This window comes from Paramormyrops kingsleyae, chromosome 5 (assembly GCF_048594095.1).
Source record: "Paramormyrops kingsleyae isolate MSU_618 chromosome 5, PKINGS_0.4, whole genome shotgun sequence".
Lineage (NCBI taxonomy): Eukaryota > Metazoa > Chordata > Actinopteri > Osteoglossiformes > Mormyridae > Paramormyrops > Paramormyrops kingsleyae.
Genome location: NC_132801.1, coordinates 22,234,758 through 22,259,075, shown reverse-complemented (window position 1 = coordinate 22,259,075; position 24,318 = coordinate 22,234,758). Strand labels below are relative to the sequence as shown.

General features: G+C 40.4%; 3 protein-coding genes and 1 long non-coding RNA gene across 7 annotated transcripts in view; 2 read left to right on the top strand and 2 right to left on the bottom strand.

The window, feature by feature from the left end:
- Positions 1-5,633: 5,633 nt before the first annotated feature.
- On the bottom strand, positions 5,634-8,998 carry cntd1 (cyclin N-terminal domain containing 1). The gene is made up of 7 exons (XM_023837030.2): positions 8,646-8,998; positions 8,392-8,467; positions 8,107-8,260; positions 7,834-7,996; positions 6,676-6,820; positions 6,464-6,560; positions 5,634-6,009 (listed from the first exon to the last, which is right to left on the bottom strand). Exons 1-7 carry the CDS (start codon positions 8,848-8,850, stop codon positions 5,875-5,877), a joined length of 975 nt encoding a protein of 324 aa, XP_023692798.2. The 5' UTR covers positions 8,851-8,998; the 3' UTR covers positions 5,634-5,874.
- Positions 8,999-9,040: 42 nt separating this feature from the next.
- On the top strand, positions 9,041-13,399 carry vps25 (vacuolar protein sorting 25 homolog). Its single transcript, XM_023837031.1, has 6 exons — positions 9,041-9,195; positions 9,712-9,857; positions 10,655-10,708; positions 10,908-10,996; positions 12,456-12,531; positions 12,758-13,399. The coding sequence occupies exons 1-6, from the start codon at positions 9,149-9,151 to the stop codon at positions 12,868-12,870; spliced, it is 525 nt and encodes a 174-aa protein (XP_023692799.1). The 5' UTR covers positions 9,041-9,148; the 3' UTR covers positions 12,871-13,399.
- A 1,171-nt stretch (positions 13,400-14,570) lies between these two features.
- LOC111856792 (uncharacterized) lies at positions 14,571-17,650 on the bottom strand. Its single transcript, XR_002841228.2, has 3 exons — positions 17,527-17,650; positions 15,921-15,999; positions 14,571-14,934 (listed from the first exon to the last, which is right to left on the bottom strand). It is a non-coding gene; the product is annotated as an uncharacterized lncRNA (long non-coding RNA).
- Positions 16,542-24,318, top strand: part of wnk4a (WNK lysine deficient protein kinase 4a) — a 49,916-nt gene continuing 42,139 nt past the window's right edge. For 3 of the 4 annotated variants that reach the window (XM_023837027.2, XM_023837028.2, XM_023837026.2), the window contains exon 1: positions 17,627-18,856. In XM_023837027.2, coding sequence (XP_023692795.2) covers positions 18,266-18,856 — 591 coding nt within the window. In that variant the 5' untranslated portion in view covers positions 17,627-18,265. Of the gene's footprint in view, positions 16,868-17,626; positions 18,857-24,318 lie in introns of those variants that run through there. The other variant, XM_072712405.1, reaches the window with a different exon arrangement.

Sequence of the window (24,318 nt, the reverse complement as noted above, 5' to 3'; positions counted from 1 at the left end):
GCGTTGCCGGGTTTAGAGAGCTGCAGTGATGTAAAACCTAAGACACACTTGTTTACTGTTCACACGATGTACGTGATGATTTACTCTGTGCTAATTTCTGCTAACATGTCTGTGAGAATCCCCATCTTATGTTGGCGTCAAACACTTGTGGAATTAACTTTAGCTTGCGTAAATTTGCATTACGAATCCATTCCGCTCAGCCATTCTAACATACTTGGTTGGAAATTTTTAAGTACCAAGTTATCGTGAATGCATCCTTATTTCCTTCATGTATATAGATGCAATATCAGGTTTCCTTCTTGTGTCCATGCATTTCAACCAGCCAGGTGGTGTTGATGTGGTGATGCAACGAGCTTGGTATAGTCACAGTTCTTGCGAACAACATTTCAAAGTGGGTACAGCTCGGGTATGGCTCACATACTTTACAATGGAAAACCATCTCTTTGTTGTTCGGTTCAGGTACAGATCAGTTCTTGGTGGCAGTGGAAAAGCTCCAAAACAGACTCCGAAAGCGAGTCTCTACTCAAGTTAAATGCAGACACTTTCCAAAACTGGTGTATGTTGATATGTGTCAGCGATCCCAGTAGGAATCTCCGCCCGGAAGGGAGTGGACGGCGCACCTGTGGGTAGAAGCTGGTTTCCAGTACCTGATTAGTAGACATCGTAATGACAACACTGGTAGTTTTTCATGATATTATTAAAGAACTGGTGCAGCTTCAGGTGGACAACATTTAAGCAGAGAGAGGTACAGTGTGACTAAGGGCAAAATGACCACCCATGAATCCTTGGGCAGGATTGTGAAACGATTGTGGTTTTGGGAAACAAGTGTCACCTTTAGGCCTCAACATATTTTAATAAAGCTGAAACAAGAATTTGGTTTACATCATATATATCTTGCGCAGAAAATTAAAGACACAAGACTAACCATTAAATCTGAGTTTCAACATGTTATTCAAAGTCACATTGTTACTGGATTTAAAACAATTATCCTGCTTACTATAAATAAAAAATCCTGATTACCCAGTAGCCGTTTGAGTGTACTTGGGTGCTATTATTGAAAAGAAAAATATATATATATATATTATATATAAATAAAAATCTAACTCTCACTATGCTTGCAGCTTGCTGAAAGAGACTTGCATTGAGCCTGCTGAAATGGAGCCTATGTACCCAAGAACTCAGTGCTACCAGTGCCAGTGCTCTGCAGTACATGACCCCCTGAAGAAGCAGATCCTGACTAAAACTCAGGCAGATTGGTGGGGATCCCCTGCTAAGATACAAATGCCAGCCAGTGCATTAAATATGCAGAAGGTCTCACTTCACATGTTTACTTCGCAACCCTTTAATCCTTGAGAATTTTATCCTAGATTACTGGAAGGAGATTCTCTTCTGAGATTTGCAATTTACTTATACTCCATGAAGTCAATGGAGGGTTAATTGGGGTTGCAGGATTAACATTGAGCACCACTTGTGTTGCATGACTAACAGCTGTTATGAACATTTTGAAACTGCCGTTGCTTTCAATAATTTTGGCATTAGATAGCATAATAGCTGTTTGAAAACTAGTTCCACGTGTGGAATCCTAAAATAAGCTTAACTGTCCGGAATGTACTCCCTGAAAGCCAGCCTACTGCATGTACTTACAGGCTAAAAACTGTCAGATTCTAAATGTTTTCAGCAATGCAAGAAAACCCTTACTGTACATTTTCAGGGCTTTGAGGCAGAAGAGAATTTCTACCAAAGCCATCAGACATGAATAGGAGACAATATGTAGGCCCATCCCTAAACCGTTTCATTTTTGGCCTGATGCATACTGCTGTAGCTGGAATTGACAGGCTTACTTGTCTGATGTTGTCTGAGCTTCTTCATGTGACAGAGCCTTGTACTTTCAATGGCAATACTACCTGTGCTAAAACATCCCAGGCTTGGAGTCTGGAAGAAGAAGTCTGCCAAAATGTTGCAAAGGCTCTACAGCTATTGAACGATTTTCTTTCATTAATATGCCATCTCCCAAAGGATATAACTCATGGCACTTATCCATTGTATGGCACGGGAATGTGGGAAACTACGTCATGTACAGCTGATGTAATGCCAGGTGTTCTTTACCTTGTCTCACAATTGTTATGATGTGATGACAATATAAAATATGTACACAGCCGGGATTTATCAGAAGAGCCTCAGGTAACTCCTGAGAAGGTAATAATTTCATTCATAGATTGGTTAAATACAACTACACTTAGAACACAGAAATGTATGTATTATATTTGTGGATGTGCAGAAACTAATCATGATTTGGAAAAGGCAAGGACTGATGCAAGAAAATCCTCCTGGTTAGTTCACGTCTAATGATGGCAGGTAGCATAACTAAAACTAATTAATGGTCAGTGAAATTTTCAGGGATCATGACATATTCAACTGCAGGTACTTCTGAACAAACAGCCTACATCACAAACAATAACACTACTAGAGATTGATTAAGTAGGGGGCACCACATTTTCAGGATGCTGCTGGTGGAGGCATGGTTGATAAGTTAATTATGACTGTAATAATAAATATGAATTTATTATGGGGTACCACCAACACGACACTCCTTAAATCATGCTGTAAGAGTAACAAGTTGACAACTAGCGATTTCATGATAAAGTGTATTTCTAATTTTAGGAAACATCTTTTCTGTCTCCCTAAGATATTGGATGGATCCATTACCGTAACCAGGGGCACAGTGATACTGGTACACAGGGCACAGTGTGGGGACACCCGGCCATGCCAGTCCATTGCAAACCACACATTCACACGTTTCAGCATGGAATCTGGAGCATCCAGAGGAACCCCACACAACACAGAAAGAACATGCTCCATAGAGATACAAATAACTGTGGTGGGAACTGCACCAAAAACGCAGGAGCTGAGAGTGCATACTACTACCTGCTGAGGTCCCAGGCAGCACAGGGCACAATACAGGAGAAACCCTGGATGGAGTCCCAGTGCACTGCAGTATGACCACTGAGCTCCATCAATTTACAGTGCAGATGTATTACAATTGCAAATACACATATAGGGGCTAGACATTAGCAGTATAGTTTCAGAACATCATTATGTATGTGTGGAGTTTGCATGTTCTCCTCATTTTGTGCAGGTTTCTTCTGGGTTTTCTTGTTCCTTCCATAGTCCAAAAACAAGCGAGGAGGAAAACTGGCATCTCTGAACTACCCATAATATGTGATTGTGAGGATGTGCACTATGATGGACTGCCGTTCAATCCCAGGTGACTCCTGCACTGAGCCATGTATTCCTTGAGATACACTTCAGGTTTTCCACAATGCTGTACTAAATAAAAGGGAGGAAAATTTGAAGGATAGATATTACATATTCAAATGAGTGTCAGCTTATTTCAGATGTAACACCGAATGCATGTCAAATTGATGTAGTTAAGACAAAGTTCCCATATTCCATCCACCTCTCATCAAACCACTTATCCTGATCAGGGTCACAGGAGGGCCTAGAGCGTATCCCCGTCAGCATAGTGCACAAAGCACAGGAACACCATGAATAGGATGCCAGTCCATCACTGGACACACACATCTTACAAATGTCTTAACGTATCGGCACATTCTACGGTTACAGCTAATATTAACTGCAAGAGAATATACCAGAACATTATTTTAAACATGGCACAACATACTGGTAGACACAGGGGTGCTGCTAGAGATTTTGGGTTCCATGAAAGGATATATTGGGCCCCCAAACCAAACAAATCCAATGCCACTCAGGGGCCCTTGGAATTGTCCTAATTTCCCCCCCTCCCCCTTACAGCGCCTCTGGATAAGCCCACTATTCTTGCAGCGGATAAAATTCATTTATTGGCTTACTGAAGATACTCTGATAATGTAAGATTTGATCATTTATCTTAAAGGCCTTTAAGGGGTCAGAATTTCCATCCATCTTCTGCCACTTATCCGGGGTCAGGTTGCGAGGGCAGCAATCTCAGCAGGGATGCCCAGATCTCCCTCTCACAAGCTACCTCCTCCAGCTCCTCTGGGGGAATACAAAGGTGTTCCAAGGCCAACCAAGAGATATAATCTCTCCAGCGTGTTCTGGGTCTGCCCCCGGGCCTCCTCCCTTTGGACATGCCCGAAACACCTCCCCAGGGAACAGTCCAGGAAATATTCTATAGATGCCCAAATCACCTCAACTGGCACCTTTCAATGTGGAGGAGCAACGGCTCTCCTTTGAGCCCCTCCCGAATGTCCGAGCTCCTCACCCTGTCTCTAAGGCTGAGCCCAGACACTCACGAAGGAGCCAAGAACCAAGAACTCATAACCATAGGTGAGCGTAGGAACGTAGATCGACTGGTTCGCCTTCCAGCTCAGCTCCCTCGACACAATGATCTACCTTTTTCTGGTTGAGAACCATGGCCTCAGATTTGGAGGTGCTAATCCGCATCCCGGCAGCTTCACGCTCAGCTACAAACCCCCAAACCGAACCCCCTCCATCCCTTGGCTACGCTTAGAAATTCTGTCCATAAAAGTTATGAACAGAATCGGTGACAAAGGGCAGCCCTGATGGATTCCACCACTCACCAGGAACGAGTCTGACTTACTGCTGGCAATGCAAACCAAACTACTGCTCCGTTTGTACAGGGACCTGATGGTCCGCAACAACAGACCCTGCATCCCATACTCCGGAAGCACCCCCCATAGGACCCCCTGATTGTATGCCTTTTCCAAGTCCAGAAAACACAAGTAGACACGTGATCAAACTCCCATGAACCATCCAGTATCTGTGTGAAGGTGAAGAGCTGATCCAGTGTTCCATGGCCAGTATGGAATCCCTTACTGAATGCGATCCCTTTATTTCTTAGGGAATGTTAGGACTTGGGATGCTCACTTAATTCTGTAAAAATGTAGCAAATTTATTGGTTTCATAACAAAAGTCCACTGACAAGCAATGTTTAACATATCTGCACAGACATTTTCTTTTTATTAAGTGTCATAATTAGTTTAACTGACTCATTCAGTTCTGTTCTTGCCATTAATTGCAATTGTAGTCATTGGATACTAAACACAAATGTTTGGCATATTGTTATTGCAAAGGTGTTACCAACTGAAAAGCACCCAATGATACTGATTGTCAATGAAGTTTTTAATTCAGAACAGCTCCTTTAGAACTATAATTTGGGTTTCAATTTACTACTACTTGAAATTGATGTTTTACTGGTTGTTTCTAAAATGATGCATTTTGTGTAAACAAATGAATAAACCAATGATTTTTCTAATAAAACCAATACATTTGCAATATGTTTACTGAATTTAGCAAGTGTTCCAAGACTTTTTGTGTGTAATGTATTTGCACATTTAAGCAGGCTGACATGATGAAAATTACACATACATGGAAAACAATACTACTCCTGCTGCCTGTATACTTGGTTTCTGCATTGAAAAATATTAACTACAACATTTCGCAGCTTACCAGTCTCACTGTGGTATCAAACATGGCCAACCAATGCACACACCTGAGAAACATCCTGACTGTCACATTTCCCATGTTCTCTCACACATCATAGAGACAGTTTTTAAAGACAAAATGTTAAGCAAAAGTAAGGAATCTATAATATTTAAATTAATACCATGTGGTTTTAGTCAATTTCAGGTCTTTATTTCCAAAAATGAATGATGGTATTGAAGATTACATTTGAATACTTTAACAAAACAAAATTACAGCTATTCTTTCTTAATGTTTTGAGATTTAAGGGTGATGCAAACCAGTCAAAAAACAAACAAAGAAAAGCTGGGTCATTACTGATAATGTTTACTTGTCTTATTAAAAACTATTAATATACAAAAATTATTAAACAATAAAACAAAATTTGTAATTTTACCTTGAAGCACCAGGAGCACATTTAGATTTCTGTGGAGTTTCATTGTTTACAATGTGCCGTAAGATTATATGTGTGAAGTCCATAATACTCCGTGCAGAAATTCCTGTTATATGACAGAGTTCTTCCACTACCTAAGATGCAACAATTACAAACATCTGAAACAGGCTACCCAGCATTTTCCAATTAAATTTACAGTGAGAGAAAAGAAATTTGCCAGAAATGTCCTGCTTTACTACTAGTATATTAAAAAATGACCAATAAAAATAAACTTTAGGGTTCTTCTTTGGCCTAGGAAAAATGGCATAAACAGGCAAGCTTCCCACTCTGAGCTCTTTGCCAGTTCTTTGGTATTTATGTGTAGAGTATTAACAAGCAAATTATTTGCCCAAACTCTAATTAGGGAAGTGATCTGAAGGTCAGAAAGCACTGATTAAATGTTTAAATGAGAGTAGTACAAAGTTTCAAGTTGGACAAACCAAATATTAAATACACACACACAAAGATGTGTGAATGTGTTTATAGATGGACAGATAGAGATGAAACATAAAAAGGGTTGAGTGAAACAGAAGACAAGCAGGCGGTTACCTCTGTCCAAATGGCAAAGTTAAGGATGAAAGCACCTGTGGCAATGACCCCCACGCCTAAGAGCATATAGTCTTCCTTCACGGAAACAAATTTCACTCTGCATATCCAGAGAAAACCAGGGGAGGGAGAGATATCAAGTCCATTAAAGAAGAATACAATTCAGTATGCATCAGACATAACAGTTTATACTCTCAGAGGAGTGTTTAGTTTACCTCTGCTCTTGGCATGGACTGGGACACCCAGTGGTGGCCACCAACAAGGAGTGATAAATGGGGCTTCTTTGCAAGTAGACAAACTGCAGCACCCGCTTGCATAGAGTGTACAGGTTTGGGATGGACAACATTGTGGCATTGTAATCTTGTGCAGAAAAACAAAAGTAAAAATCAAGGTTTATTTTTGGCATAGACCTGCTACACTGTCTTTTATCAGTGTTGGGAAGGTTACTTTTGAAATGGAATAGGATACACATTACTACTGACCCTGTTTAAAAAGTATTAAGTAATATAATTATTTTAATTACTTCATCTAAGTAATGTAACTTGTTATATTTGATTACTTTTTGAATACATTTCTAACAAATGTTTTAAACTTGACAATAAATTTCAAAAGTCCCAATGGTTTTGCTGAGAGTGTTGTTTGGAAATATGCCAAACGAAGGCATTTCAGCCAGTGCAAAAAATGCAAAGCAACAAAATAAATGTTATACTATACAAGCTTTTTACTGAAAAGAATATATTCGAATATAACCCCATTGTGATTAACATTTTGATTAGGAACTGGAATAATTACATTTTTGTCCTCAGTAATTGTAACGGATTACAATTACATTTGTTTTGCGATTTAATTACAGTACGTAACACCCTTAGAGGTAATTAGTTACTCCCAAACACTGGTCATTACCTAAACCAGAGCTTTCAAATCCATAGAAAGCATCTCTGGCCTAATTGGCCAATTAGTGCCTAATCACAAACAATAGTAAAAATGCATTTATGCAAAATTACTGAAGGAAATAAACTTAAGCATCATGAAGATCCGCAAAAACTGCAGAGAAATTAACAGTTGTTGTTGAATCAAAGACCTTGATACAGCACACTAAAGTGTCTAAAGCACTGCGATATGTGAACAGTTTTGCTAAGTACAGTGCATATATTCAGTGACAAAAAATGTGTCTTTTGGGTCCATTAACCACAAAGTTTAGAGCTCTATATAATTTGATAATTTATCATTCCCTTCTGAATCCACAGAAGGACAGTGGGTTGCAAAATTTAATCAATTTTCCCAGAACTACTATTTGGGTTATTTCATAATGCCTCAGTCAATTTCAAGTATGAGCACAACAGAAAAAACTAATCCAGATTAAGAGAACTTACTCAGCGCTTCTAGCAGTGTCTCGACATATGTAAGAGGATTAGGAACATTGATGCAGAATTCCAGGGTTCCTAAGATGAGAAGCTCGAACTCAAGAAGTGTCTTTTTAGAACAGGAGAAGCCCATGGAGTGCAAGAAATTCACTGCCGTGCTGCTGTCAATCACCTAAAATAAAGCCCTGTGTCATCTGCTTTTCCAAAGCTGAACTGTTTTCTAAACATCTCAACATACTATAAATTTCAGACCGCACTGAATAATGAAGGCCGTATACATACACAGAGATGCTGCGCCATCTTGCTCGCCAGCTGAACACAGGTGAACACCAACACATTTATTTTGTCTTTCAGCTTGTAAAAAACCGCGTTTTCAGCCGTGCCCCTAACACATCCCAGGCCGTGAAACATGTCTTGAACATGTTTGACCATGAACCTTATGAAGATGGAAAAGGCACAGCGTAACGTGAAGTGCACGGTACCATTCTACGATGCATTATGAATAAGAAAAAACTGAAATCAAGGCTGCGGCATGTAGTCTAACTTCGGGGCAACCAAATTCAGTACCTCTCCAGTATCTCGACGGCTTGATATCCAACAAACGGATCCAGCTTCAACTCCTCACATATAAGGAAAACACACTCTAAAAAGTAAAACGTGGCGATTATAAAAGATGTGAAAACTGTGTTTTGTTTGTTTAAAATGTAATATAAATTACATTAATTTCAAATTACTATGTTAAAGAGCTACACCACTCAGCACCTATTAAGTTAGCTAGGGTAACTTTCACTTGTCACTTAATACCCGTGGAAGCCGCTTACCCACTATGCTGCTCTCTTTAAAACTACCGCACTCCTCTGAAACATTTTTTAAGTTCTCTCTGTTTTTGTTGTTAAGATCATTGAGCGAATCCAGGAGAATATCGAACGGGGTCTGACCAAACTGCAAGCTGAAATAGTCGTCGAGTAACGACTTTGGCGGAATAGCTTGGTTAAGAGAATGGGTAACGACGTGCTTCGTATCCATAGCAAACGACAAGTTATAAACTATAACCTAAAGTAAAAGTACAAAAAGACCCGCGACAAAATTTAAACAGGAGTACAAGGTGTGTGAATAACACATACGCGAGCCAGTCGCGTGACGGTCGCAAACCCCGCGCTATTTGGCAAAAAGCGCCAGCAGGCGGCGGTGTCGCCATGGCGACGCGGGTGGGGGGAAAAAACACGGAACCGTCAGGCAGCCGTGTGATTCAGCGCTCCATCCTGACAGGAGGGAACCTTTTATCTGACGTACCCACTTCCGGCGAATTCGGTCAGTCTCAGAAATGAGTTTTGAGTGGCCTTGGCAGTATAATTTTCCTCCCTTTTTTACGTGAGTGCCATTTTTTTTTTTATCTTTGCGTTTTTGGGTTGTGGGGTTGCATAAATGCTGTAGTTTTTTTGCTGCCTGTTACCTGGAGAGTTGTCTTTTAAACTCTGTAGCTAGCCGGCTAGGGAAGTAGCTTAATCGCTAAAAAGGGGGGATCGGTACTACTATTATAATATGTTTTGTACCAACATCATAATTTTTAATAACCATATGACACTGCTAACCATTGCAACTGAGCTTTATTCGTAAGGGTAAGCACTTTCAAGGGAAAGTTGTCTGGCCGTTTAGTTTGTCAGCGACAAGTAAATACAGTAGGAGTAAATCTTTCAATGAGCTGCTGTTGTAGTTACAATGCTACAGTGACATGCGGGTGATTATATTAATACGTATCAGTAGATGATGAGGCTGTGGGGGTTAATTTTCCTGACATAGCTCAATGACAGGTGATCAGTTTTGTTGTATGCATGAGAGTGTTCAGTGTGGTATATATAAAATGCTACTGAATCGGATTATTGACAGGTTACAGCCAAATGTGGACACGAGACAGAAACAGCTGGCGGCGTGGTGCTCGCTGGTGTTGTCTTACTGTCGACATCGTAAACTCTACACCTTGGATGTTATGGAGGCTCAAGAAAGCCCCGTTTTCAACAACAAGAAAATATCAAGTATCCTTCCTGTTGTCTGTGTTGCTGTAATATGTTCACCGGTTACTGTTAGACATACATGCAGATGTATACAACATTACCATGCGTGAAATTAAGTCTTCCTGGAAAATTTTTGGAACAGTGACAATTTTTTTTGAGAAAGATCTCAAAGTTTTAAACAAATGACACAGTAACTCTGGTTGTGAGGAATCTCTTATTTGTGTTACGAATGACCAAGGATGCGAAATATAGTATGAAGTATAATTTAGTATAAAAGTATGCGTTCTTCACAATCTTAGAAGACTGAATGTCTACCCAATTAATTACACTCTATACCTGTTTTAAGTATATTGTCGTTGTCCAATGAAAAATAGGTATCGCCAAAAATTCATTATTTATAAGTAATGCTCCCCCCCCCCCCAGAAACTAACTGGCAAGATAAACCTAAAAATATAATGAGACACCTTTGAACCACAAATAGAAACCTATCTTCACACAAGCATCAGTGAATGGCTTAATGTTTTAAAGGAATTTATGTGGATTGTTGTCAGCGAGGTGAATGTCAGCGTCAACAAGATACAAACTATAATCTTGTTTTATATTCAGTCAAAAGTGTTAGTTAACTAGCTATCTAGCTGTGTAAGTCATTAAAATTAGCAATATGAAGTCCAACTAGTACGAACATGACTACTAGCTAAATAGATGACTTCATAAAACATCTTTTTAGTTAATTAGATGTCAAACGCTATCAGTAGAGTTTTCATTGGGCAGAGATGACATACATTTTTAAAATTTACATTCCTTAATGTTACACACAGGAAAGCTCTCAGTAGAGGCCATCCAGGTTGTCTTTGAAGAATTAAGGAAAAAAGGTGGGGTTGGAAAAGAATGACTTTTATCTGGAAAAGCATGCTTTTGAATTGATTATTCAGCTTGACTGTTAACTTGAAAATGTGCCATCTGAGCATAAGTTTTCCATATTAACATTTGGAACTGTTGCTGTTAATTTTTGCTAATCTGCTCGCCTTCCTGTAGTACTAATAGAAAACCAAAATGTGTCTGAAATGTCAGGGAACCTGGAGTGGATGGACAAGAACAAAACACGCTGCCTGATAATGTGGAGGCGGCCTGAGGAATGGGGAAAGCTCATATACCAGTGGGTGAGCTGCTGCCTTGGCTCTCTGTGGGTCTCTATTACTGGGGGGGGTGGTGAAGGTTAATTAATACCAGATGACAAATTAGCCTTAGAAATCATACATTGTCACCCCTTAGAGGGGATTTAATATATAGAAGCTGAAGAACAGGACGTTGTAACAGGCTCTGAGGTCATTCTTTACTGACTTGGAGACTCAAATTCCACAATTGTGTGTGTTTACTTGGATTGAAGTGGCCTTTAGGGCAAGTGCCTCACACAGAGTAATGTCCTTACTCTTACCTGGCTATTTTGGCTGCAGTTCTTTTACTACTATTGCATACTAGTCAGTTTTTAAAGTTCATTTTTACTACTGTAACAATAAGGTAAATAAGTCCTTATGATGAAAATACCATGTGTAAATAGCTGAAATGTTTTGTTCCCATATCGCGTTACTTAGGAAACATTCAGAGCAATGCAAAACAGTTTAGCTACTTTCCATCGTGACTGAGGAAGCTCGATTCAATTAAATACAGTGTTGCCTTTCTGTTTCTGAGCATTACTTTTTAATGTTTAAAGTGATGCAACCCAAATAATTGCCACCAGATATATTAAAAAAAAACAATTAAAATCCTGTTTCACTAAATCAGACCACAGCATACTGTGTTCCTCACTGGCTGTAGCGCTTCCACCCACTTCAACTCTAGAGCTCATTGGTCATTGCCTTGCTTCCAAACAAGTCACACAGTGCAACCACACAAATGTTCATCTGGTATAATTGGCAGCGGGGAGATGCTTAATGGGAACTGAACCAGCCCTATATGTCGAATGGCTTTTAGTTGCCATAATACTGCACAAACCCTAAGCTTAATTACTTCCATATGGCGAGATAGGAGCTTTGGCAGTGAAGCATGCTTTTCCCCAAAGTGTAGTGATTAACGTAATAAACATAATCATCGCGTTCAGCATCTTGAGATCTCTAAAATGGACACATGACTTTGAGAGAAAAATGTCATGAGTCATAGACCTTCTTTTGTTTACTGAGGCAGCTTTGGATATTTAAAATTGTGGTTATTATGCAGATAAAAGTAAGGTACATTATGGCTGAGTGTTTTCCCAGATGGGTTGGATATCCTAAAGGGTTTGAGCAAAGCACGATGTAGACCCCTTTGAAATGTAGTTGAACTGTCTGATTGTCCTTCCGGATCAGCCTTTGGTCTTGGTCGTCATGGGGCTATAGTGCAGGAAACTGGAATTTCTCCTGGGTGTTTTCTCTGTTGAGCTCAGTAGGCCTAAGTGACAGAGCAGTCTTTTCTCCTCCTGGGTCACTGTTCTGTGGGGAAAAAAAGATGACGGCTTGCAGTAGATCAACACAGTATGATATGTAAGAATGATGATTTTCCATGAGTGAGGTCAGGGGACATGGTTTGTAATCAGGCAGCATTGTGGAATAGTTTTTTAATTTTTATTTCTACTTAATTCAATAGGTATCCAGAAATGGGATGAACAATTCAGTGTTTACACTCTACGAGCTCTCTAATGGGGATGACACAGAAAGTGAAGGTATTGAGTCTGCAGTACTGTGAGGGGAACCATTCCCATGTAACATGTTAATCATTATATCTAAATAATATGGATCTTAGTTATAAAACTGTCTTCATTCATAAAACTGTTGAAATGATTTACTTACACTGAAATCCTGTCTATCCTGTGCTGAAGTCTAGGGACACCTCTGTTGATAAGCACTTTACATCAGTAACCCATTCACTATTTTCCTTTTTGCTCGCAGAATTCCATGGGTTGGAAGAGTGGATGCTGCTTCGTTCTTTGCAGGCTCTACAGGCGGAGGGCAAGGCAGAGATCATCACCATGGATGATGGGAAGGGTGTCAAGTTTTTCTGAACCCGGGAAAGAGGGGTGCATCCCGGTGCTGTGGGGGACTGTGTAGATTGTTCTCTGCTAGGAGGACCCTAGGAAAAAGGTGTGTCTTCCACTGAAAAAAGTAGGATATGGGCCTCTTTGTCTCTTCCATCGGTCACACTGACCACTGAGGGTGTTTCAGGAAAGCTGTTCTATTTGTCCGTCACTTTGATTTTCTTAAGGACATTTGTTTTATGTTCTGGAGGTCTTTTCTATATAGTTTAGGCATAGACTATTTTCTTTGTCATATCAAACATCATATAGGCAGAAATGCTTCTGGTTACTGCCGCAATTAACGGATCCCAGAGGCAGCCTCTGAAATGTCTGAGATTGGGGTCATTTCCTATCAGAGACAGCATAAGGAGGGCCTCCTGAGCCGGAGTAACAGCCAGGGGGCATCCTGTTTCTGCATACTGATGAAACCATTTACTCTTCTGTACTGATTTCTGCATTTTTTTTGTTCTCCTTTTATATCAACGTCATGCTGTAAAATAAAAAGGAAGTGAAATGAGGTGTGTTTCAGCACTACTTCACTATGTGGCGTTATTTATTATTAGGGAATGAACTAAACCTGGGCAAGGCTGACAACCAGCTGTTAAACTGTATTTCAACGTGCAGTGACACTCAAGGCAGTGATAAAGGAAGCTAATGGTCACTTATAGGTTCATTTATTTTCAGTAAAATTGCATGATTTTTATTGAGCAAATTTTATCTTAATATCACTAAAAAATGACTTGTTAATTGTTTGCAGAATGGTCCAGTTACACATACAGGTTCTGAAAAATATGTTAACACACTGGAAGTCAGACAAGCAGGGCAGTGACTCTGTGTATATTAGAAGCGTCAAACTGCAGACCTGGGGGGGCCGGAGCCCAGTGTAGCTTAGTTCTTTCCCTGTTCCACCACAAATGATTCAGCTCAAGAGCTGTGTGGTAATTAGCACAAGGAGCTGAATCAGGTGTGTTAAATGAGGGGAAACCCAAAACCTGTGCAGGGCTCCGGCCCTCGAGGACTGGAGTTTGACACCCCTGGTGTAAATAGTATTCAAAACTTGTCAAGTTAAACCAATGGTAATGCATGTGGTTCTCCCTGCATCCTTAAGGTGCTCACTGGATGTCATGAACTGGAGTGCAGTATTCATTACATATGGGCTTGTATGGACATTACATATGGGTTTACATAAGTTTACAATGTGGATTACCTCCTTGCTGTTTTAGTGTTAGTTGTTCTTTACCACTAGGTGGCAGAATTACTGTAATTTATTCTCAAAGGCTTATCTGTTCCTACTATATAGTTAATCCTGAGCCAAAACTCATTGTACATCTGTGTGCACAGTACCTGCATTCTTGTATTATTTTGTTTGTAAAGTTATTTGATCTTTTTGAAACTATTCACAGATGTCTTCCTGAGACAATTGGTTGCATTTTTGACCAACTGGAATCCAGTTGCTTAGGAAAAAATGATCAATGCTTTTGGTATATAACTACAGAACAAAAATGCACACTTGCTGCCTCTTTAGTAATTGAACTCCAAACCTATATGTTTTCCTAGATTGTTTTTTTCCAGGATAAATGCTTCAAATAACTTGTAGGAATATATTTAGAAGTTGTTCCTTATTCACATTGTTGCCATTTTAGCTATATTTCTAGCTAGAGGAATGTTTTACTTTGCTGTGCCTCATTAAATTCCAACAAACACTGACCCAAAGCTAAATTTAGGCTAAATGTCATTGACTTCATTTTTAGAAGTATGACACAATGGGGATGCTACAGGTTTAATTAAAATGTTTATGAAACATGTGACACATTGAAAGTGCTGAAGCATGATTTATATGATTATATATATTATATGACTGTGGTCAAGCTTAGTAATAAATTCCTGTTTTCATTGATTAAGCAAAACAGAGTAATAAAACTTCAGTTTATTAATTTCCCTGTTCTCTTGACAGCCTTTTGCTGCATAACATTTGTAAGACGGGAACAGCAGTATCGTTCCAATAAGTAGAACATGTTGCCACGAAGACATCAATTAGTCGTGCTGGTTGTGCTGTTGACAGACAATCATGAAAGAAATTAGGGTAAACACCATAAAGCCAATACAAAAAGCTGTAAAGAACTCGGAGCTGGATATTATTGATGTGACCTAGATACGGAGTTCTGTGGAAGAGGGTGTTGACATGCTGAAGGCTTCCTAATCGAGTGGCACATCTATTGGGGCCTGGGGCAGCTGTGAGAGTTGTATGTTTTTTGCAGATAACCCCTTGTGTACTAACATGACTGGTTGGTTTTCCTTGTGGCCCTAGATGATAACAGGGCTTTAATGCAGTTTCAACTCATTGGGCTGGAACCTGCTGTATCGTAACTCAAATACCTTCTTTTTCGTCATCTTGGGAGGGTGCCATAAGATAGCCAGCCTTTTTGGACAATCCTTTAACCTATCTGGACCAAACTGATTTTAACCAGTTCTACCTGGTACTGGGCTGCTGGTGACTGAAGTGACCGCTGACCCCCCCCCCCCCCCCAACCTGTGTGTGTGTACCTACATCTCCCATCAAATGTTACTGGCATCCTAGAATTAAAATAATTGTCCAGAAAGTTTTCATTTTCCCACACCTGTTTTATAACATGCCATGGATTTGGATTAAAGTAGACAATGAAGTATGACACAACAGGTTAAATTAAAATGTTTATGAAACGTATAATATGTTGAAAGTGCTCAAGTGTGATTTATATGATTGCAAATGTTAAATGATTGTGGTTGACCATAGCAACAACCACGACAACTTAGTTTAGATACATTTTTTTAGATACCTTTCTTTCAAACCTATTTTGAAGTACAAAAAAATAATAATCAAAAAAGGCACAAGTTTGCATATGGGGAGAGTATCACCACATCCTTTGCTCGATGAGGATAAATCTGTGTTTGGTAACAAAACACCCACAATGCAGTGCAAGTGTGCCAGATGTGGGTAAGACAGCCAGGCTGACAGCTGGCAGTAAAATGAGGGACATACCAGGGTAACCTGTACTCACTCGGGTGCCTAGCTGAGCTCTTCCTGCTTTCACGTGTCAAGACCACAGATATTAAGTTGCTTCTGGAATCCCGGCGTGCCTGGGGGGAAAGTGGGGACATTCCGAAAATTACATTCTTTGGTTCTGTTCAGGGGGTTTATCTCATGCTGGGGGTCGTAGCTCACTGAAGGCTCCATTTTGCTACAGCTTGCTTGGGTGACCTTGGGTCATTTCTCTCTCCAGTGTCCTCTCCTGATGCACTGTCATTCATTGGGCTTGGTTCTAGTTCATTGTGAGGAATTTGTATTTATTTATTTATTTATTTATATATTTATTTAGCAGATTCTAACAACACTGTGAAAGAAACATAGCATTTCATACTTATTATAATAACAAATTTCATTTGTAATGTGCATTTGTCATACCCAGTGCACTACACAGTAAAATAAAAACAGCTAGAATGAGACAGCAGAAGTAAAATAGCCAAAAGATTATGCAGGCAGTAAAACAATACAGAAACCGCTGAGGGAACAAGATAGAGGTTAATAGCATTAGAGGGAAAAAGGCATAATTAAATAATAATAATAAATGCTGCCAATTAATCCCCATATATTTCAGTTGCTTTTTCCAAGCTTGCTTCAGTTGCGCTTGATCATTCTTGAAACTGCAAGTCTGCAATTTCCTGTTACATTGCACCGATTTTAGTCTTGTGCAAATTATACAAGCGTTGTGTGAAAGCTTACCCTCACATAAATGGGGTGTATGCAATAGTTTCAGCTGCTGATACTTTGAATTATTTATGTTTAAGCCCAACGTGGAACTTCTTTTTTCAACACATTGCTTGTTAGGTAGTTAAGGCAACACAAGTAGTTAATAATTTATTTAGAACACTCAAAAGGATAGAACCCTCAAATGGATAGAACATGCAAAAGGACAGAACACTCAATTTGTTGATCTTCAAGAAAAAGGTGATGTATTTGCTTAGGACACAATTTGAAATGGGTCTAAATCTATGTTTTTTGCGTATCTAATCTGCATTGCTATATCCATGTTCAAATTGAAAACAAATTTCAAAGCCTGTAAGTAAACAAATTAAATATAATGAATGAAGTCTAGGCTATTTCATTGGATTCACGTTTGATTTTTCAGAAATTTTCCTTCTAATGTTGAAACGAATGCTGCACATTTTCAAGAATTCTCTTCAACTTCTTAAATTATCATTAGAAATTATGATTATGGTATATTTCAGATAGAGGTAGTCTGCATTATCCACCAGTAACGCAGAACTGGTGCATTGATAGGAACTGTTCTGTATTAGTTACATTACCAATATAGCCTACACTGTTTGGTAATGAGTGATCCAGACCAATGCAGCGGTCGTTTTTGAACCGGTTGTTCTGGTCAGCTGGTTTCCACTGAAATAGTACTCGGGTCAGTTAGTTTTATCTTTGTGTTGTTTATTTTATTTTCAGTCCAGAAAAAAAAACAAGTATCTATTCAATATCCTTGCGAGGCGTTTTTACAACCAGAACACACACAGTTTACCTGCGTCAGACTGTAAATTGTAATAATCTGGTGCAACTGAAATATTAAATGCAGTAGGAAAATATTCGCGGTTGACTCTCACGTGTTTTTAATTATATATGTCCGATGTGGAACATCAGCGCGGTGGCCCGTAGCTGCATGAACGTGAGCTCCGTGACAGTAATTGGCATTGGATTCAGGTAGGAGGAGGAGCCGCGTGCTGGAGAACATAGGCTGCTGACACCGGAGCGGCGTCAATATGCCTGCAGAGGCTACGCGTTTAGGACGCTTCACTTTGGAAATTCACCGATCAGCCCTGGCGTCGACATTGCTGTGTTTTATAAGTAAAGATCATCTACTTTCGGCTGTTTAAAGTGTCTCTGCAACAAGTAGCCCGTCGAGCGCGACCTTCATGTATCCGCTCTGTGAGTACAGTGTAGGTGAAATGTAAAGTAGATTCGCTTTGGGACGTCGCTATTTCCCGGCGATATTTATGTGCTTTTATTTTTTAATAGGCAACGGTAAAGCCAATAACTGCGCTACTAAGCTTAAGTTACGTCTTTGGTCGCTTAAGGTTATAAATAACGCGCAGACCCACGGCTCGAGGAAGGACAAAAAAACTATTCTTGTCCTACTGAACCATTTATAGCTCATGTAAACCTTTTTATAGGCTGCTAATTATTTATTTAGTCGCAGTTGCTTACGAAATACGAGAGATATTTAGGGGTGGCCATGTCAAGGTCCGAAAAGTAAGAACTTATCTGAAATTCTTTTTTTTTTAAAGGAAAACTGCGAATAATTAAATAAGTAAATATTATCAAATATATTGGGGTATATTCAGAATGTCTCATGCAGAAGTTGACTTGGGAGGGCGCGGATTTCCAAATTTAACAGCGGGGCTGGATGACAGCCTGTCTGGCCAAATCGAGCCGCTGCTTCGGAGACACTCGATAAGCGCGCGCAGGAACTCCTACATCCTGCACAGGCTCAGCCCGGAGCCCAAGCTGTACGACGGGACGCTGCCCTGGTCCTCCAGCAGCATTTTCCCCGAAAGCAGTAAGGAAGATGGAAACATGGGCTCCCTGCCTCCCGCATCTCCCAGCAGCCCCCCCAGCGCAGAAACCACGGAGCCCGTCTCATCCCATGATAAGTGGGGCGTCAGGGTCCCCGGTACCAGCACCCTGGATACCAGTACGGATTCCGAAGACGAACTCGCCTCCACTAAAAACCAGAAAGTTGTTCTGTCGAGCGCACCATTTGAAAGTAAATGGGAGCAAGAGGAAAAAGAGGAGATTGAAACGAAAGCCGTTGCCACTTCGCCCGACGGCAGGTATCTGAAATTCAACATAGAAATCGGAAGGGGTTCCTTCAAGACCGTCTATAAAGGTCTGGACACGGAGACTACAGTGGAGGTGGCATGGTGCGAGTTGCAGGTAACTAGCTATTTATCAGTATGCATGCAAAGAAGTTTATTTAGCAGTAGGTTATAAAATGACACAAAATAGAAACTGTAGGTGAAGGCTTTCGTTTATATCTCAAAATGTAAAGGATAACTGAACAATACAAGAAGTTAAGAATGAAGTTAATCTGTGAGCCTTTGAATGAATAAAATTGTTTTGGCACTTCAACAAGATGGGAAACTGGACAAATATGGTAGGCATATGTATTGAACACTGCTGTTTTAAGCAGCACGTGTGTTCTTGCTTCCAGAACACATTAGTGTATCGTTTTTAGGTCATTACAATGTAAACTTAGACCTGCTCATCCACTTGTCACTTTAGCTGAATCTACGTGTAGTCTATTTGTTGGTATACCTTTAAATATAGAAGTGTGGCGCTGTGCTTGGAGCTTAATTAGCACACAGTCGATGGTCTGCTTTTCAATATGTTTCTGCTCCTGTTTTGCATGCACAGTAATATTCACATACTTAAAGAGCAATCTTCTGATCAATTGTGTAAGAGAGAGCTTGATAATGAGGTGGGGGACACAGCTTAATAATTTATATACAAAGATTTGTTTATTGGGAGGGATGAATGAAGGCAAATTAAATATTGGGGGGGGACACATTCCACTGTCCTCCAGGTTCCTATGACATTGCTTCTGATAACCACATACTTTTTATCCAAAGACGCTTTTATCTAACAGTAAGTTAAGATATCCGGAACATTCTTTGGGTCGTCCTTGTGAATCCCAAACTGATTGGTGCTGGTATCCTAGCAGCCGCGACTGGAGGCGGGGACACGGGTGGGTGGAGATGTGGGAGGGGTTGGAGCAGAACTAAAGAAGTTTTTAATTTAAGGTGCGTTACAGTTGGTAAATGAGCAGCAGACAGCACAGAAGCAGCGCAAAACTGAATGGCATCCAGGACTCGATGTCTGGTTCATTGTTCATTTGTTCTAAATACTGTTTTTGTGCATTGATTACTTGTTGGCTTGTTGGACAGCTCACTGAGCACTGAATGGCTTCAACCCAGATTTGGTGCAGAACGGCTTGTGTTTATACAACTTGCTTGTGTTTGTTTCTGATATAAATGCTGCAAAGAATGCCACATCTACTAGGAAGGACGATTCTGAGACTAATGCACACCACAGCTGGATTTGAAGCAGGCTGTCAGAACAGCAAGTGCTACAGCTGGAGTACTGAGGCAGAACGGTCACACACACAAATCTGGCTTAATCTCTGTTTTCATTAAGAACCGATGGCAGCAGCACTCATTTCCTCACGTTAGGCCAGAACCAACATAGTACCGCTCGTTTTGAGAGGCTTCGACTTGCATCATTTCTCGACACAGTGGGTTTTCCAAGGAAAACGTTAACTTCTTATTTTCTAGCGATTAGGCCTGCATCCTCAGAGCTTCAGTGAGGTGCCACGGTTGTTACGGGCATCACACGGCCTTCTGTTAGTAGAGGGGAAGTGAATCTGTTGAAGCTTCTGTCATGATGGTAGTCTGAGGGTTACTGGTTACAGGTAAATCAGCTTAGTCTTCTTCCTTTTGTTATTCCCCAGGAGGACCGCAGCTAACCGGGTGCTTAGTGTGCTTATACTGCTGCCTGTTTGTGTAACAACAACCTTTATTCATTTTAAATTTGGATGTTGGAGCAAAACGAGAATATGGAGGAGAATATGGAGGTGTCACCCCGCCCCACCCCCACCCCCCAGCAGGGTGTTACACTTTGATCGTATACTTTGTCCTCACGTTTACTCCAGATACTAGCAGCCCAGGACTAAATCCACATCTGCAGTAGACAGGAAGTCTTATGACCACTATCAAGCCACAGCCCAAACCCCCAAAAGATGTGTCAGTTCAGAAATGAAACAGAGGTCCAGTATATATTGATGGTTTTAACCTGCAGTTGAGCCCCAGTGATGTGGGCTTCTTAAACACTGTGTGTTTTATAGATGCTGCCTCTCTGGGTGATTTCTTAGTATGCATGCCTGCCATCCAAAGTTATCCTATGGTACAATTCCATAGGGAGGATAAGAGAGCAAGATCTGGTTCTGGACGCTCCAGTGTGCTGAATGTCTATAAACTTTAGAGGATATCCAGCTGTCTTTCATGAGAATATCCATAGTGAGTGTAGAGCAAGGTATAGTCATGCAGCCCAAACTGTATTCTCCACAGCAATGTTTCCCATTCTGGTCCTCAGGGACCAGCAACAATGTGGACTGTCTGGCAGGGAGCTTGGAGGGAGCAAAAATATGGACCCCAGGAATCGGATTGGGAAACACTGTTCAACAGTTAGGCAGCACTTTTTAGTACTGTGGAGAACCACTTTGAGTTCCTATAGGGCTACTCTCTATCATAGTGTGGGTTCATGACATTATTGCGCGTCTACTAGGGATGGTAAGATTCACCGATTCGCATCAGTGCACCAGCATAAAAGTTCATGATGCGACTGCCCCGATTTTAAAAAGTGTGTGCCAGATACAATTTGGGATGAACTCGGGATGCATCGTTTCCAACATCTTTGCATCGGTAAAATCCTATTGTTATTTAGAATAGTGAGTTAAATCATTTTGCTTTATTAATTTCATATTATTTATTTAGCTCACAACGGGGGTCTTCATGCTTCCAAGCCAGGAGAAGGGCATGCCTTTTATTGCAAACTTGCTTGCATTTGTCATTTGTTTTGTGCAAAAACAAGTTTTCTTTTTTTCCTGTGTTTGTGAAGGTAAGATATGACTTCTGGCTCATTCAATTTTCAAGTCAGTAACTGCTTAATTTTTTTTTGTATAATTTTGTTGTATTTGCCCATCTTTTATGTACATTGAAGTTTAATTTGTGAATGTAAGCTGTTGCTTGCAAAAGCAAGCTTGCTTTCGTGTCTGTGAAGTGGAGAAGAATCGTCAACTCATTATGTTTATGGGAAAGTGAGGAAGAATCTGACGTGCAAAGTTAGTTTTTTTGTTTGCTTTGTTGCTTCATATGTATCGGATTCATTAATGTATCAGATTTTTGGCAGTACATCGAGATGTGTATCGCATCGCCTCAGTGATGGAGATGCACATCCCTAGCATCTGCGTAAATATTTAAATATTGCCTAGATCAGAAACAGTAACTGATTGTTATTGGTGTTTGCCAGTATCCAGCAAGGTAGACCAGTCTTCTACAAACAAGTCCTCTAATGGTTTATGCTTACTTTTGTTCTGTGAATAACATACTTACGTGATGATGGCTTTTTCCATTTTTCCACTCTCATGGACTAATCCTCACTCCTTCAGTATTTACCCACAATGCCTAGTTTAATAAGCCTGACAAATCACCTGCGGGCTGAGCTTGTGTGTGGTTTTCTGGCGGTTTGGCTTAATTGCTGTGTATCGGAAACCAATGCCGCTCAGCACTCAGCCCTAATCATCGCTAATGAGACTGAGGACGATGCTAGTAGCTGCTGCTTAAGCCACCGTTCAGGAGAGCACTGCTGAAACCTCATGTCTTACTGAGCATGTAGAAGTGGAAGGCAGGCCGGATCTTCCTTATTCTGTTCATCCCCAGCTTTGGCCAGGTTTGCCTCAGTGTGCCCGCTGATGAACATTAATCTATTGCTAAGTGTTAGCTCAATACTTGGTGTCACTTGGGTATTATTTAAACAACAGGAAGCTACCAGACCTGATCGAATGTGGCGCCCACTTGGCAAAAGGAGCTAATTGTGTAATAGGCATGTTTATAAAAGAACTTAATCAGACCTAATGCTGCTATGTACCAAATGAAACATATGTCCAAGAATATGACATTCAGGCGTGACCTGCTGCCATTGTGGGCCCAGTTCTTTGTGAGCTGTAATTCGGCCTGCCCTGCCGTAACTCTGCTGTTCTCGCCATATGAACTTCAGTGTTTACTCGAACACCACATGATCACAGACCGATGACGCAGTTACAAATCTCAGTTCTAATGATGCGGATCCTTGGCTGGTGACAGCTGGTTTTCCGGCGCTCATAGAAATTGGTATCTGACGTTAGCTCATCTCTTGTCTTTGATCATTAGCTTCTGCACAGAATCCCGGCTCTATGAAGCAGGTGAAGCACGTAACACTTTGGGTAAAAGCATATGATGATCTGCAGAGTAATGCAATACTGAAACCTGAAGAGGAGGTGGTGTTTGTGGTTGCTGTCCAAGCTTTGAGCTCAGAGACTGGATTAAGATAGAGAGGCGATAGTTGGAGGTCATCTCTAAGTCATTGGGTCTGTTAAGCTCATATTGTAATGTTAGGGTCAAGTTTTTGGGAAACAATGATGACCCTTCATCAATATTCAGCCCCATAAAGCCTCTTCCCAATGGACTCCTTTGATTAACTGACTCCATAATAGAGACACTAATGAGAATTTGGAAGTCTTAGCTGTTAACATGAGCTTATTGTGTGACTGATGACTTTCGTTTAATGACATTTTATTTTATCTACTAAGACAAAAGCCCCCTTTTCACTTGTCTCCTTCTAGCCAAATGGCATTAATCCAGTAAAGTGTCCATAATTCAGCAAGTTCCCCCCCAGCACCCTAGCTGTCTCTCTCAGGGTTTCTGTTATGTCAGACTGTGCGACTTCTTTTTATAATACACTCTCCTCCTGTGGAATTTTTTGTCACTTAAAATGCCAGCACCTCGGTGGGCAAATGTGCACTCTAATGCCCTGTCCTTTCACACCTTTAAACCCTCTTTCCCTATTGAGGACTATATTGTTTATTGGGACTTCAACACTGACGCTCAAAACAAAGACTGACTCCAAAGGTCCTTTTCTGCATCTCATTAACAGCCTGTTTGTTGCACCAATGGGCTTGCAAATCAGGGGATTTTAGGCTGTTTGTTGCACTCTGGCTTCTAAGGACCCACATAAATGGAGACTTACTTAATTATAGATTAATGAAAAGACTGAGGACCCTCTCTGGAACGCTGTCCCCCTGCATTTTTAAAACTTTGTTCAGGATTAATGTAGCACCTGCCTAGTCATTACATAACAAAACTGGCTTAGAAAATGTTTAATACTCAGTACACCGACCTGTAACCACTTTTGCTTTATAACGGGTTTGGAACGCAGAGGTGACAAGACACCTGTAAAGGTATTCAGCGGACCTGGTGTTCTGCGAAGCACTACATTTTAATTTTCTACCCAGCATTCACAGTAGTTTTACTAAACAGAAATAGACAGGCATATAGCTATCAATATAATGTGCAGTTCTAAAATAGGTTTTGATATTTAGGTTTCTGTATTTTGGTATTTTACGTACTTTATTTAATGTTTAGTGTTATTTAGAGAGATTCAAGGACTCAAAGGATTCAAAAGGTTTATTGTCATTTGTACTAGTACAAGTACTGAGTACAGTAAGATATGCTTACTCGCGTGTTTCCTACAGACTGGTTAATTTAACACTGGGTAACATTGGGCAACAAGACATAGGACAGACA

Bases quoted from the DNA above. Each gene is read 5' to 3' on its own strand.
- cntd1 (XM_023837030.2), bottom strand. From the start codon at position 8,850: ATGGATACGAAGCACGTCGTTACCCATTCTCTTAACCAAGCTATTCCG. The intron at 8,261-8,391 runs GTACTGAATTTG...CATCTTCATAAG, and splicing joins GCCGTCGAGATACTGGAGAG to GTTCATGGTCAAACATGTTC. The intron at 6,010-6,463 runs GTAACCGCCTGC...GTTGCATCTTAG, and splicing joins ACTTTGCCATTTGGACAGAG to GTAGTGGAAGAACTCTGTCA.
- vps25 (XM_023837031.1), top strand. From the start codon at position 9,149: ATGAGTTTTGAGTGGCCTTGGCAGTATAATTTTCCTCCCTTTTTTAC. The intron at 9,858-10,654 runs GTATCCTTCCTG...TGTTACACACAG, and splicing joins CAACAACAAGAAAATATCAA to GAAAGCTCTCAGTAGAGGCC. The intron at 12,532-12,757 runs GTATTGAGTCTG...TTTTGCTCGCAG, and splicing joins GGATGACACAGAAAGTGAAG to AATTCCATGGGTTGGAAGAG.